The sequence below is a fragment of the Pomacea canaliculata genome, linkage group LG10 (genome assembly GCF_003073045.1).
Source record: "Pomacea canaliculata isolate SZHN2017 linkage group LG10, ASM307304v1, whole genome shotgun sequence".
In the NCBI taxonomy this organism is placed as follows: domain Eukaryota; kingdom Metazoa; phylum Mollusca; class Gastropoda; order Architaenioglossa; family Ampullariidae; genus Pomacea; species Pomacea canaliculata.
In genome coordinates, this window is record NC_037599.1 from 12686861 (window position 1) to 12700635 (window position 13775).

A 13775-nucleotide genomic window follows, 5' to 3' on the forward strand; every position below is an offset into this window, starting at 1 on the left:
GTTATCGTAGCATTTCTTCATCGGATACTTCGGAGGCGCCTTTCAGTTTCTATGACAACGCGCGTTCATGATAGTAGGCGTTAAAGATATAAATAAAAAGACGAAGATTAAATATGAAAAATAAAAAACACTACTTGGGGAACTGTTTCCTGTCGTAACCAGGGACGTCATGCAGGGTGAAAGGTTAAATCCGCTTCGCGAGGGTTAAATCCGCTCGGAAGGTGGGCAGGGGAGTTCAAAGTGCGCTGGATAGCGAGGGGCGGGGGCGTAGCATGGGCGAGGAGTTCAGGAGGGTTTATGCTTTGTTAAATGCCAACAAACGCTGTGGGTGTCCCTGTGGTGTGGAATCTTAACTTCAGTCACACTGGGCTCCGTGGGGCAGGAAGAAATAATGTTCTTCTTGATTATTGTCCAAATATGAATAATTCCCCTGGACTTTATACAAGAAGAAATAAGATTATTCTTGAATGCTGTTCAAATACGAACGGTTGTCGATCACTTATGCTAGAAGATCATTCGGGAGTGCAGGCTTTGTTACTGAGGTATTATTACAGGAATAAGTATTGTGTAGGTATGTGTTTCACCGGAGGTGAACAGACCTCATCGTTGACCTCTTTATTTACCTCCATCCAACTCACGGAACTTACCGAATGGATAGCGAAAGCTTGTCTGTAAACACGTTTTTATTTAAACTTTATTCTGATTAATTTCATTGATTTCAAGCTCACGTGACCTAGCAGAGAGCGTTGCACAATCGATGGTGCGCTTATTTGTAGGAGCAGAAAATTGTTCTTTTTATTATATTTTCCTTTTATGGATTTTTTTCTTTTATAATTCTTATAATGCCTGTTATCCTTGTGGTACTTTCAACTCATCTCCGCCTTATTAATATTAAAAAAAAGCTTTTAATTATTAAAAAAACAGTCTTTGAAACACTTGTTCTTAGTAGTATTACGAAAATATCACTATCGGGTTTTTTCACATACCGTATACTAACATCTAATTGTAGAAATACAGATTATTCAAGAATGTAAAATGCTCTTTCCTCTTCCTTGAGATGAAAACAACACACCTAAACTCTAAACTGTAACCGCTGAATATATGTTAAGACAGAAGATGTTGCAGTTAGTTGACCACAGTTTATTTATTTATTTATTTATTTATTTATTTATTTATTTATTTATTTATTTATTTGGCGGACAGTGAAAAATTGCACATCCCAACTTGAACATCAAGAATCAAATACTTGGGTGTGCAATATTCGATTGTTATCTTCCCACATGTATGAAAGTCAAAAGGGGAAGAAATGAAAAATGTCCCCGATGTCGTTGTTGACCGAGGAATTGTTTCCGTCCCGACGTTTGGCAACCAAGCCATTCCAGTCCTCATCCGCCACGTGATACCTAGCTATGCCCAATCCAATTAATCTCCCCGAGTGGCAGGCCACTTACAAGAATCTTTTAACATGTATTGGTCTCTCTGTACATTTCATCCTACTCTTTCATTTCACCACGCCTTCAATGCGGCTTCGTAGATGTCCCCAAGAAGATGAAAGGAAGGTAGGTAAGAGCAGATTAAAGTCGATTTTAGGTAAAAGTTGAGCGGACTTCGTGAAAATATCTTTCTTCAAATAGTGATGTTCACATTTGGATCTTTCCCTTGGACAATGTCTTCGAGAAACGGGGATATATTAAATCCAGTCTTACATTCTTCTGAGTCAACTCATTGGTCAAAAGATTCTGATTTCAATGCAGCCGTCGAAGAGGGAGCATAAACAGCTACAGGTAAAATACCTGAGAAGCTCTAGTCAGTTAAAAAAAACATCAACCAACTGTCCTGAAAGCTTTGCTGTTCTCTCTCCATCACTCCTTACCTCTCTAGCCCACCCGTTAGGCTAAAGAATACCCGACATTGTATCTTCTGCAGCATACAAGGGTCTGTAAGACACTCAGCGATCTTTTAATCGTTTGCACGAGCTGATCTGGAGGGGAAAATGGGAGGTGTGGTCGCGCCTAGGGTCAGGTTGCACCAGCAAAATACAACCTGTCGCTTCCTAGCTCCAAGGCTTTGGGGAAGCAGTCGTCTGTAATTGAGAGTAATAAAATACAGTCTCGGGCTGACAGACTGCGTCTAGACGAGAACGCCTTCAGTTTGGAGCTATAAGAGACCGTTTGATTAGCAAGAGCATGTTTGCACCGATCCCACAATCCCTGGAATCTGCTGGGGGTTCTTTTTACTGACGGTTAGAGACGTCAGGACTGGACCACGAAGACATGTTTATCTGGATGGTACATGGGGAAAAGAGAATCGGATGGGAAATACCTGTTAAGCTCAACGTATTAACAAACTGGAGAATTTATGAAAAACTTTCTATAAGATGTCACAATGTACACCCTCGACTCTATCTCTCATGTGGATGTATGTGCGTGCTTGCGCGAGATTTTCGACGTGAGGTCAAAGGACAACCAAGACATCACGAAAAGAGATGTGCTCACCCTCCCTGAAAACTTATCTTCCTTCCTCCGACGTAGGCGCATGTCGCTAGTGATTTGCTGTCGGGGTTCCGATAGGTTGGATGAAGAACAAATTCCGACTTTGCTGCCACCTATTGGCGGTGACGGAAAGTACGCCACCGAGATGTTTGGAGGATGTGAGGAGGGGCTTGACGAAGATGTCAGTGTTCGTGACTAGACTCCTCACTACTACATCAGGCGCTAGTCCGCAGTGCGATGCAGTGCTAAACGTGCATTGTAAACACCGGGGGCGCCTCCAGACACCAAACCTCTTGTCAGGTTCCACGAGTTTCAAGCAGGCTCCCTTCTTCTTCCGTTCGTCCTTCCTTCCGCTTTGCCGTTCTGCCTGTCACATTCGCTTTAACTCTTGGCAGTTTCTACCCCTCCCCTCCTAACAACTAAATAGTCCCCAGGCAAGTCTATAACATATATTTTATCAGATCTCGTAAGGATATAGTGTTGGTAGCTTTCCCATTGACATTGTTTCCAAAGCTTACAGACATAATCGTCTGCTAGAGCAGACAGCTAACCTTTGACCTTTTCCTTCGCTGCATGTTCACAGAGGGTTTTTTATTTTATTTTATTTATTTTATTTTTTTATTTTTTTTACCTGGTCAGTAATGGAGGTAACGCCTGTTTTCTTGTGGCGCTCAGGTGTGAAGGAGGCTCGCGTGAAACGTTGAGGCCAGCCTGACCGCGCATTGTTCGCGACGGCGCTATTTGTCAAAGCGTGTTTTCCCAACATCCTCCGCGGCCCGCCATGCCGGTTATTACAAAATTTCACTTGGCACCCACCACAAAACGCATTTAGCGGATTTTTCCTCCAAGGCGTGTTTGGTCGTCGGGGCAGCAGTGTTTGGTATGTGATTACGAAGGGCTTCTGGAAAGGACATGACAGGGACAAACTGGATGTGGAGAATGAGTAAACATACTTTAACACCGACACCTCCTTTGTGTGTGTGTGTGGTGGGGTACTTTTGAGTTTTCTGTTGCTCGCAAATTTTTTTTCAAAGTTGTGTACGTCTGCAATGAATGGTCAAATCACATTTATTACTTGTTAATTAAAATTGAAGCACATTAATTTGTTCATTTATTCAACATCTGTGACGATGGACAACTGAGAGCTGATGTTGCTTGAAGCACAGAATGCAAAGAATGCTGGGATATCGGTACCTTCCAGCATGTTGACAAGCCTGTCAAAGGTTTATTGAGATGTATGATCCATGTTAGCTCAGCTGGCAAGTCTGATGGTGACTGTGGGCAGTGACACTGACAGAATGTTTTGCAGCCTATCTCTGAAGTCCACTGAGCCAGCCAAAGACTCCTTTCGGTCTAAGCCTTAAGCAAAATATATCTTAGGAAAATAGTGGCCCTTGGTTTCACGATGTAGCTATAAGCTATGTGCTTAAAAGAACTGTTTGTTTTGCTAGCAAAGCTTCTCGTGTAAACATTAGCAGCAAAAGAAAAATGCTTTTTCATTGTAGCTGTGCAATGCTTGATGCTCCACGTGTTGTCGAACTGACATCCTTTAGACTGTGGAAATTATTATTATTATTATTATTATTATTATTATTATTATTATTATTATGCACAGTCTTAAAAATCTCATCTTAGTTTACGAGATTTTTTTATATGACAGTTTCAAGTCTATTACAACATACTGATTCCCAAAGTTCAGATAGTTCCCGTCTGGTTAGTATGCGATCCACACTCATACACAAAATTATGTTGACTCAGATAATATTACATCGTCAAGACGACAACACGTGACAGAATTGAAAACTTATAGGCCAGTCTAAATTCTATGTGATTATTTATTTATTTTATCATATGATTCTTTCTCTATATACTTGAAAATGTCAATGTTTGAAGACTTAATCTCCCAAATGTGATGAAGATCATCCTCTTCTCCAACATCCGGGTATTATTAGCTTGTAATGAAGGTGGCGCTGGCATTTAGATATTATTATCTTGTAACAAACTTCATTTAGACATAAAAATATGTGCACTACATAAGGTCTTTAAGTATCCTGTACCTACACGACTTTCATGGTACCTCACCATCCACATTCCTCCCCGCACTGAATGTGTCGCTCGGTCTGTCTGTGCTGAGTGCGTTTAGGTAAAGCGGTCACGTGGACTAACAAAAGGCTGTAGAACAGTTTTCCTCCCATTCCTCACGATACCTTCTCCCTTCTGTTTCAGCCATCATCGGTCGCTACCCGGTGTGCCCCCGCGGTTGCACGAGCTGCTCGCCCGTCAATGGCTGCGTCACGTGCGAGAGCCGCTACTTCATGTTCCTGTACCGCCAGAACATGCGCCAGGTCGGCATCTGCACGCCCTCCTGTCCCCTTGGTTACTACGGCGTGCGCCATCAGTACTACAGCACGTGCAACAGTAGGTCCACTGCTCTGTGCATGCACAGGGAAGGTAGAATGTGTGGGAGGAGGGGGGGGGATGGTTTCATGGTCGTTTTCGTGTCATTTCTAAACACGGTAGCAAGGGTTTGTGCGGGATTTTTTCATGTAGTTATTTTGGGATTCTTTTACGGTTTCTTTCTGCTGGGTGGGATTTCTGGGGAGAAGATGACCTACAAAGCTTTTTATTCAAATAAGAAGTGCTAACAGACTATTTGGTGAAATTTTATTCGTAAAATTTATAAAGTTCAGGACAAGAAACTACTTTCCCCAAATTTTGGGCGAATACTCCTCTTCTCGAGATATATGCCTACAACCATCACCATGCAAAAAAAAAGAGGTTAAATATGTGATGTGCTTAAAAACACATGTTCTTAGCTCTTCATTGGCAAGGCATGGTATGTCTCGAGAACGGAAATAGGGTGTTCACCCAGATTTGAGGAAATGCTATCATTACAAGAAAAAACTTGTACCCCACTAATTCTTTAAGTTCACCTTCTGCTAACTTGACATGTTGCTGTGTGCTTGTCTCTCCTGCGTGCTTTGCTTCTTTTCTGTTAAAGATGTGTTTCTATTTAAAATTTTTGTATCTTTTTAGCTCTTTACTTTTTACTTATGGGTTGTGAATGTACAGAAAACTAGTATTACTACTGTATCACTGTAATAGACCTGTATAAGGTTTCGAGTCACTGGAAATACTGGTTCATGGTTCGCGCAGGATTCATTGCCAATGAACAAGCGAAAGATGGCTGACTCGAAACCTAGCTAATGTTTTAGCTTTTTTTTTTATTAGGAGGGAAGAAGCTTATTAGACTGAGTTGGTCACTGTGTGTTGGCATACTACATCATCATGTGAAAATCCCATAATGCCAAAGATCTTTTCGTCCCATAAATGTGAATCCTCCTCCTCCTTCTGCTCATTACACTGCTCAGTCTTGTTATTTGGGGGTTTCTTTCTGTTCGTGTACGTTTTCCTCTATGTACGAACCAAAAGTATACAATAAATATATGATGACTGTTCTAATTTTTGTTCAGGATGTCACATCGACAACTGCCAAGCTTGTTTCAGCCGCCACTATTGCACGAGGTGTCAGGAACCATTCCTGGCTTTCCAAGGCCAGTGTCTGGAACACTGTCCTGAAGGCCTGTACTATGCTAACTACTCAAAGAACTGTCAGGAAAGCGGTGAGTGGGGAAATGCTTTCCAGAACAAGTTTGTGATTTGCTGTTGTTGTCGTTGTTGTTGTTGTTGCTGTTGTATTTTTCAGACCTTTCGTTTTATCGGTGTATTTAGAAATTTAAAATATACATGTATATTTTCCAAGTAGGAGTGGCCAACTTTATTTCCTCTCCAAAGCAACAACTTTGTAAATCTAGAAAATAATATTTAAAAAAAACAAATATAAATAAAATAAAATAAAAAACAATGTAAATAAACAACAAATATACATAAAACAAAAAAAATAAATAAAAAAACAAATATAAATAAAATAAAAACAAAATCTCTACGCCATTTTTAATGTATTTTAAATTCATAGTCGTCTTACATTATCCTTGCTTTTTAAAAGAAGGCCAATGTAAAAGGTTCTGTCTGTTCCAAAAAAAGCCACAAGGTGTTGGGGGGAAGGGGAATCAGGGGAATTTACAGCGAGTTTCATTGGTGTTAGGGTGAGCCAAGGAAGTGTAGTTGCCTCTTAGTCCCAAATTTGACATGGAGGCTCCATTACCTGAACACTTCGTGCACGTTTGTCTTTAATGTCTCGGGCGGCTGATCACATTAGCTTTCATGGGGGAGGCATTAAACCACTCCAGGCAAGTGGCTTGTCGTGATCTCCTCTATTGCTAAAAGGAAGCAAACTAAAATAGAAAGGCATGACGGGAAGTCTGTCACGTGTTTCACGTTTTTTCGTTTGAATGCAAAGAAGATGCAAAACCCATCCGTCTAGCAGAGCATCAATAAAACCCCATCGTAGTCTTGAGTTAGCATTGAGGTCTAAAGTATTATGTTCAGTGGATGGTCTGAGAGACAAAAATACTCCAGACCATCATTGAAAGGGAACAAAGAAACAAGTGTGCAGTGTAGGAGGAGGAACATTCGCGCCGGAAGGAACTGAAGGCATTACAATTCTGTGATGTTAGGGAGTAGTATGTGGAGGGAGATTTGCTAACCTGCTGAAGTGCTCGTTCCCACTTCTCCTAAGAAAGGTTGGAATTAACATTTCCTGTCTCTCCAAGCGCCTGCCTTCCTTCATCTCTATGCTTCTTACTGCTCGCTCCATTACCTCCCTTCATTCTTGATATTCTCTTTTTTCCTTCCTTCCTGTCTCTCTCTCTGATCTTGTCCATCCCTCTATTCCCACCTCTCTCCATGAAATGTCAAAGGAAAAAAACCAAGAGTACGATGTCTTTTGCCGCGTTTGTCTTTATGTCCTAATATGTCTTAATACTATCTTTTTTCAATGTCCACAGTCAACTGCATGACTGGACCGTGGTCAGAATGGTCAGAATGCTCTCGTGACGGGCGGACTTGCGGCTCACGAGGGAGAGGCACACAGACGAAGACACGACAAATTCTGCAGCTGCCCTCCCCCAACGGTCAGGCATGCCCCAACATCAGTCTCTCGCAGCCCTGCCGGGTAGCCAGACGCTGCAACGGTACGTACGGAGGATGGGTGGCAGGGACGGGGAGGAAACACTTGTTTATCCTGTTAGTGACCAGCAGCCGACAGTCATTTTTATTGCCTGGAACAAAACAGATGCTTTCAGGGGAATGGCATCCAGTCTGAAGAAGATAGGGCTAGTACTAACTTTGGTTTCTCCAACACTAATCTGATCCTAACTGCTGCAGTGTGCAGTGAAATACTATTACTTGCATTTACAAAACACCTTCTCACTTAACATTAATCCCTTACTAAGATTTGCTCACCCCCCGAAAAAAAATGCATGCTCGGTGATCAGAGTTTTTTCTCTATTTCTTATTCCTTTATTTTAAGTCAGCCCTCACATTAAGCGGGTATTTGACATTTGCCCTTGTAACTTCCCACACTCACCCCACCCTGTACCCTGATATTAACATCAAAGTAGTTTGTGGGATACCCGGCAAATCGAATTACCGGCAATTTCTGCTTCTTATTACCTCCCTGTCAGAACTACAACTTACTTTAGACCACATAACTTCTCACTTTCACCTTCTCTCAGTTACATTCTTCATTGTTTATTATGGTTATTTGTGATATTTGATGCGTGGTATCTACAAAATTTACGTAGGCAGATTTTGTTTCTAATTAAAGAAACGCTCAGTGCTCTAGAAGAGGCCAGCACAGTGCGCGGTGGGTGAGTATGCTTTGTCGGGCGCTAAGTGAGTGTAGGTGACACCTGCATCATCGTCAGTGTATTTATGATTTGCTTTGGTAACCTGCACCAGCACTGTTTAACCTGTCACCTGATAATGGCTTTTGCATTCTCTGCTTGGATGCTGCTGTGCCCCTTCGCCCACACAGGCAGGAGTAGCCTGAGCACTTGTCAGACAGGACAGAAAGTTCTTTCTGTATCACAATTTTTTTCAGCCGTTGTTACAATGCACTAAGCCGGAAAAAAGAGCAAAATTACTGTAATTATCACCTTTTTGATATAATTTATGTGTTGCTTTTGTTTGGGGTAAAATGACAATGACTTGCCGAAACCATAACGGATAGTAGTTATTTTAGAGAGGGACGGGGTCTGTGTAAGTGATCGTCATGCTATCAACCCTCTTTGTATATGATGTTGTTCCACTAATGCTCAGAAATCCCCTTCTCAGAGCCCTGATGTTGGTGGCTATAATGCTGTAAGGGTGCGTGTTTTATGCATGATAGTTCGTCTCACTTGCATTTCCGACAAATTCATTTCTCCTTTAACCAGTGTTCAACTCTTCTGTGTCATTTACCTGACGACAAGCAGTCGAATTAAATTGGGTTTATAAATATATTGAACACAGAGGAATACTGTTTCGTAATTGTAGAGGCTGGTGATCATCACCAGGTTGTAATATTTCAAACACATTATTTTATGAAATGATTCTTGGTTTTACAGATTTTGAAATTTTAACAGTTATGGTAATTGTACAGTGTTAATCGTCATTGTTGTAGAGCAAAGTAAAACATTTTACAGCAAATAGCCGTCTAAGGATATTTACTTAGGACTCGTCTAACGTCCCTTTTAACTATACAGACGATGAGGACTGCGAGCGTCGTAACCGACAACGAAATCGCCTGCGCAAGCGAAAGCGGAAGAAGACACGCAAGCGAAAACGAGGCCGAAAGAAATGGAATAGACGCAGAAACAAGACGAGAAAGAACAGACGAGGAGGTCGACGAAGAGACAACAGTAAACGCAAAACGAAGAAGCGGGGACAGCGAGGCTGTAGGGACCGACCGTGCAGGTCGAGTAAAAAGAGACACAAGGGGTGTCCACCCAGGAGGCGTGCAAAGGTTAGGCGTGTACCCGTGGACATGTAAACAGCACTTGCCTCTCTTTGTGGCTGCTGCAGCATCTCAATGTCTAAGTGCTCTTCACAACCAGAGCATCACTTGTCAGTGAATCCGTTTGTGGACGACCAGGTGTGCTCCACGCGAAACAAGGGACACTGCTATTAAGAGTCTCAAAGACCATTGAAAAGATGTGTTTCTATGAATGCAGCGTGAAGTATTATGGGTAATGACATTATTGTGGAATATTTCATTGTTGGTTAGCTTTCATTGTTGGTTTTTTTTAAAGAGAAGATAATCGAAATCTTGGAAATACTTCATACGGCGAACTCTCATGCACGAAGCACACACCCCTTTAGCTTTTTTAACAATTACTTACTACCTAATGTATTAAAATGCTAACAGTCGGTATATTTCTCACCTTTCTAATCCAACAGAAAGGGGAAAATTTTTGCTAAAAGAAATCATTGCTTATTTACACCATCGGGATTTTTTAAAATGGCTTTTATTTCAAAGAACTAGAGGGGTGTGCTGCTTTATATATATTTGTACACCCACGCACTCGCTCACCTCTCTCTCTCACGAAGACACATGCTCTTACACATACAAGGAACAAAGTTTCAAGCTATTTACTCTCTGAACTTTCACAGTCTTTGTATTTGCTCGCTAGGCACAGTTGAAACCGGAAGTGCTTCCTCACAGCCAAGATGAGAGATTTGCAATGGCTGTAAGAACGTGATAAGAAGGAAGAGCACTTCATATTTCATATTCTGGGGTAAAATTACGGGAGGAGTCTGGTGGTGACACGACGTTCACTGGTGAAGCTTTAATGGTGAGCAAACCGTTTCCTCCTGTCAGTTTGATCATCCGACATGCAGCCACTTCAGCAGACAGACGCTTGTGCCGTGGCTCCAAGTGCTGACAACGGTGTAAAAGAGAAATAAAGAGACTTTTATTCTGAACTACGAATATTCGTCTCAGTTGTAAGTTCTTCGAACTTTCCAAAAACCAGGCATCTTAGAGCTCGAAAAGAGCAAAAATACTCGGGCTGGAGTTAAGGTTCAGATGGATTCAAACCACTTAAACTACCCTTTGATTGTCAGTTTGCTTGTATCTAATTGCACTTGAATGAGCTGTGTTTTCAGTATGTGATGAGGCAACTGCAGTGAATGTGATCAAGTCGCAATTGGAAAGTTTTGGAGAGAAAAAAAGACCAGGAATTTGTATTTTCCATTCTGGATGAAATGGACATCACTGTAGAAAGATGCTGCAAGCTTGGAAGACCAAGTCTTAGGGATTTGACATTTTCCCCAAATATTTGTACAGCATGTTTTTTTGTTCGGAAGCACTTGCATGATTTAGTGGGAGATATAAATTGCGGGATGTAAACATTTGTAATAAATAAACCAGCAAAGATGTGTCATGAATAAACCTGCAGTAAACAAACCAGCATATAGTTGTATAAATAAGCCAAAACTACAAAAAGTTTGCTCCCACTTTCTTCTTGTTTTGCTTTTCTTTCTTCTTGGATAACGCAACGGTTATTGCCTGTCAGTAAGGATTAGATGTCGTGGGTTCAGATCTCGTTGTGGGCAGGCCGTTCTTTCTGTGAATATGCCTCCTGTCTACAGGTCCGGCTGCTTTGCCATGATAGTCGCTAGATCCCATCCCCTTCTGGTTCTGTGTCTTACTGCTATCGTCTTTGCTGCTTAAAAAAAATAAATTAGTGAAAATTAATATTTTTAAACTGTATATTATGTTACTTATAATGAGATTGCAGGGTCTTCGAAACACGTGTGCCTTTCACATGGATACAGATACAAAACTTTAAAACAATAAATAGGCGAACATTTTCCAAGTCTGATACAATGGAACACAATGCATCATGAAATAATAGCTTTTTAATGCTTACAGTTATTACTTGATCTGAAATTTTCATAGTTTAGTAGTAAACATGTGATTTGTTGTGTACAATTTGTACTTTGATGAAAAAAGAAAAAAATGTGCTGATTTTTTATTTTTATTTTAAATCACATTCTATCAATGCTACAACTACAGCATCACTGAAACAACCACTAGATAAATGCATAAAAATAACTTTGGATATTTCTGTTACAATCCCGTCATTCAACACATTTGCTAATCAAATACATAAGCACACATAACAAATATTGATGTGATGGAAGGAAGAAAACGCAGATTCTCAGCTGTGTACAAGCTGTATAAAAATTATCTATTGAAACATTCTGTTCTGGCATGATGTCTAAACCTCACTTCTTGGCATGGATTTCAAAGGAAGTTCTGCCTGGGAAGGAATTAACCTCTATAGAAAGGGCAGTGGCTAGAGAATCTGTTGTGTCCTTCCTCTTCCGCCTTCTCGTCTGTCTATTCTCTCCCTTCTCAACTCCTCCTGCTACTTCCTTTAACAGCAAGCTTTGAACTGATGCCAACATGTGGGCCTTAACATCCAGTTGGCAAATATCCTCATGATGTGTTCTTCACACTGATTAGTTCTGAGCAACTGAGTCGTGGGGGAAGGAAGAACAAGTATTGCTACCTGGCAGAAGCTTGGTCTTTGTCAATGAAAACAAAGTGTTAGATGTGGCATGTACATCATACTGAAAGAAGCCAAAATGGCTGACTGTTGACACAATTTTATTCTGTGCCACACTGATTGATCAAAGACTCGGTGACTGTTCGACCCTCTGTATATTATCAGTCAGTCGGATATATTATCAGCCTGCTTTCTTGCTGCTCGTTAGTGTTCTATGTTAGCTGAGAGACATCATCGACAAGTGTTAACTTGAATAAAAATGTCAACCCGATATAACTGTCTATTGCTAATTTCGTAGTCTTTGTGGATAAGGAAACAATTATAATTCATGGATGTTTAGTATTTTTTAAGTTTTTAAGTTTTTAATGTACATTGGTTACGCATTAAAGCTGATGCGTCGGCAAATATTCACTTGTCCTGGAGTTTGATAAAATGACTGGATACAACTTGTTATTTTGAACAATAAAGGCAATTTGCTTGATAAATCTTGAATTACACGTTGTAGGGTCTGGCAAATAATGTCACTCTTGTGTGAATGGTGTCACGTGTCAATAGTAAGAATGTTGCCAGCTGCTGCTTGCAGGAAGCAAGGTGGGGTGGTTATGGCATCATCGCTCACAAGCACCACAAGAGCTCTTGGACTCACTCTAAAGGGCCAAGCGTGCAGTGAGGATGGTTTACTGTGTCCTCTTCATTTATTTTTTTTAAAGCCTAATCAACAATCATGTTTTATGGCATCGACTGGCAGGGTCTTTAATGATAGGAACATGGGCAAATTAAACCTGGGCACCAAAACTAGCATCAACGACATCGCGACTCACCCCTGATGCAATATTTTGCAGAACTACTCCAAACTCCAACTTCAAATGAAATGCTGTCAACATTTGGCACCAAGCGATTTCTTTCTCTGTCTTGCTGATTTTCAGAGCCAAAAGCAAAACCTGATGAACGTACCGAAAGACACATTTTGCAGACTTAAACCTCCTAGGGGAAAATAATTGAAAAAAACACACACACACCAGATTTAAGTCAAATGTAAAACCGCAAGACGCTTTTTTTTTCTTTCAGTGCACCTTCTCTCTCCCCCTTCCCCAGCCTATCTCTTTCTCCTGAATGTCCTTCCCAGCAGTTTTATTACTGTCGTCAGACTGATTGCCTGAACTAAAGAATTCATGTTTGCCTCCCCATTCCACCCCCCTCCCCATGATTGCCTCTAGAAACACTTGTCGATTTTACGATCTCTTCTGCTGGGAGGTAAACGCCGATGATGAATACGATATGACACCGAGAACGAGCACACAGTTTGCTCTCCCTCCTGCTCTTTACCCCCACTCCCCGCCTAAACCAACAACGCTCCCTCCACACACCCCATCTTGCTGAGACCTACGCTGGTCCCCCTTGGTGCATCTTCTCCTACATCGATGCCTGCGGGTAAGTTGAGGTCAGGTCATCGACAACTACCCAGCATGCCTCACGCGGTCCTCAAGCGATCGACGATCTCGTGTAAGTGTTTCTTCGCGAGTTATTAATCGTCAGACCTGGAAATGAGTTTTTACTTTGGTTCTGCTTACCGAGTGCTCTTCTAGGAAAAAGAAAAATTTTATTTTAAACTTTGAATTTATGTCAAGAAGGTGGGACATCGACTGTCTACACGTATCTAATTTTGCGATGTTTTATTTATTCAGCAAGGATGGTGTGCAGTGCTGGGTAACGAGCGTAATTGATCCTGCGGTGAAGGTGATGGTGGCGACAACGACATTGATGAGGAGGAACACATTTTATTGGGGACAGGGGAAGGGAGGGGTTGGCAGCAGCTGATATTTCA

At 41.3% G+C, this 13775-nt stretch overlaps 1 protein-coding gene across 4 annotated transcripts in view; it reads left to right on the top strand.

Moving 5' to 3' along the window:
• LOC112574284 (R-spondin-2-like) overlaps window positions 1-12545 on the top strand; it is a 29500-nt gene extending 16955 nt beyond the window's left edge. The window contains exons 2-6 of one of the 4 annotated variants that reach the window (XM_025255264.1): window positions 4719-4910; window positions 5966-6115; window positions 7400-7585; window positions 8221-8263; window positions 10067-12545. In XM_025255264.1, the coding sequence (XP_025111049.1) occupies window positions 4719-4910; window positions 5966-6115; window positions 7400-7585; window positions 8221-8263; window positions 10067-10076 (581 nt within the window). In that variant the 3' untranslated portion in view covers window positions 10077-12545. Of the gene's footprint in view, window positions 1-1692; window positions 3373-4718; window positions 4911-5965; window positions 6116-7399; window positions 7586-8220; window positions 8264-9139 lie in introns of those variants that run through there. The other 3 variants (XM_025255263.1, XM_025255265.1, XM_025255262.1) reach the window with 3 other exon arrangements.
• Window positions 12546-13775: the final 1230 nt, after the last annotated feature.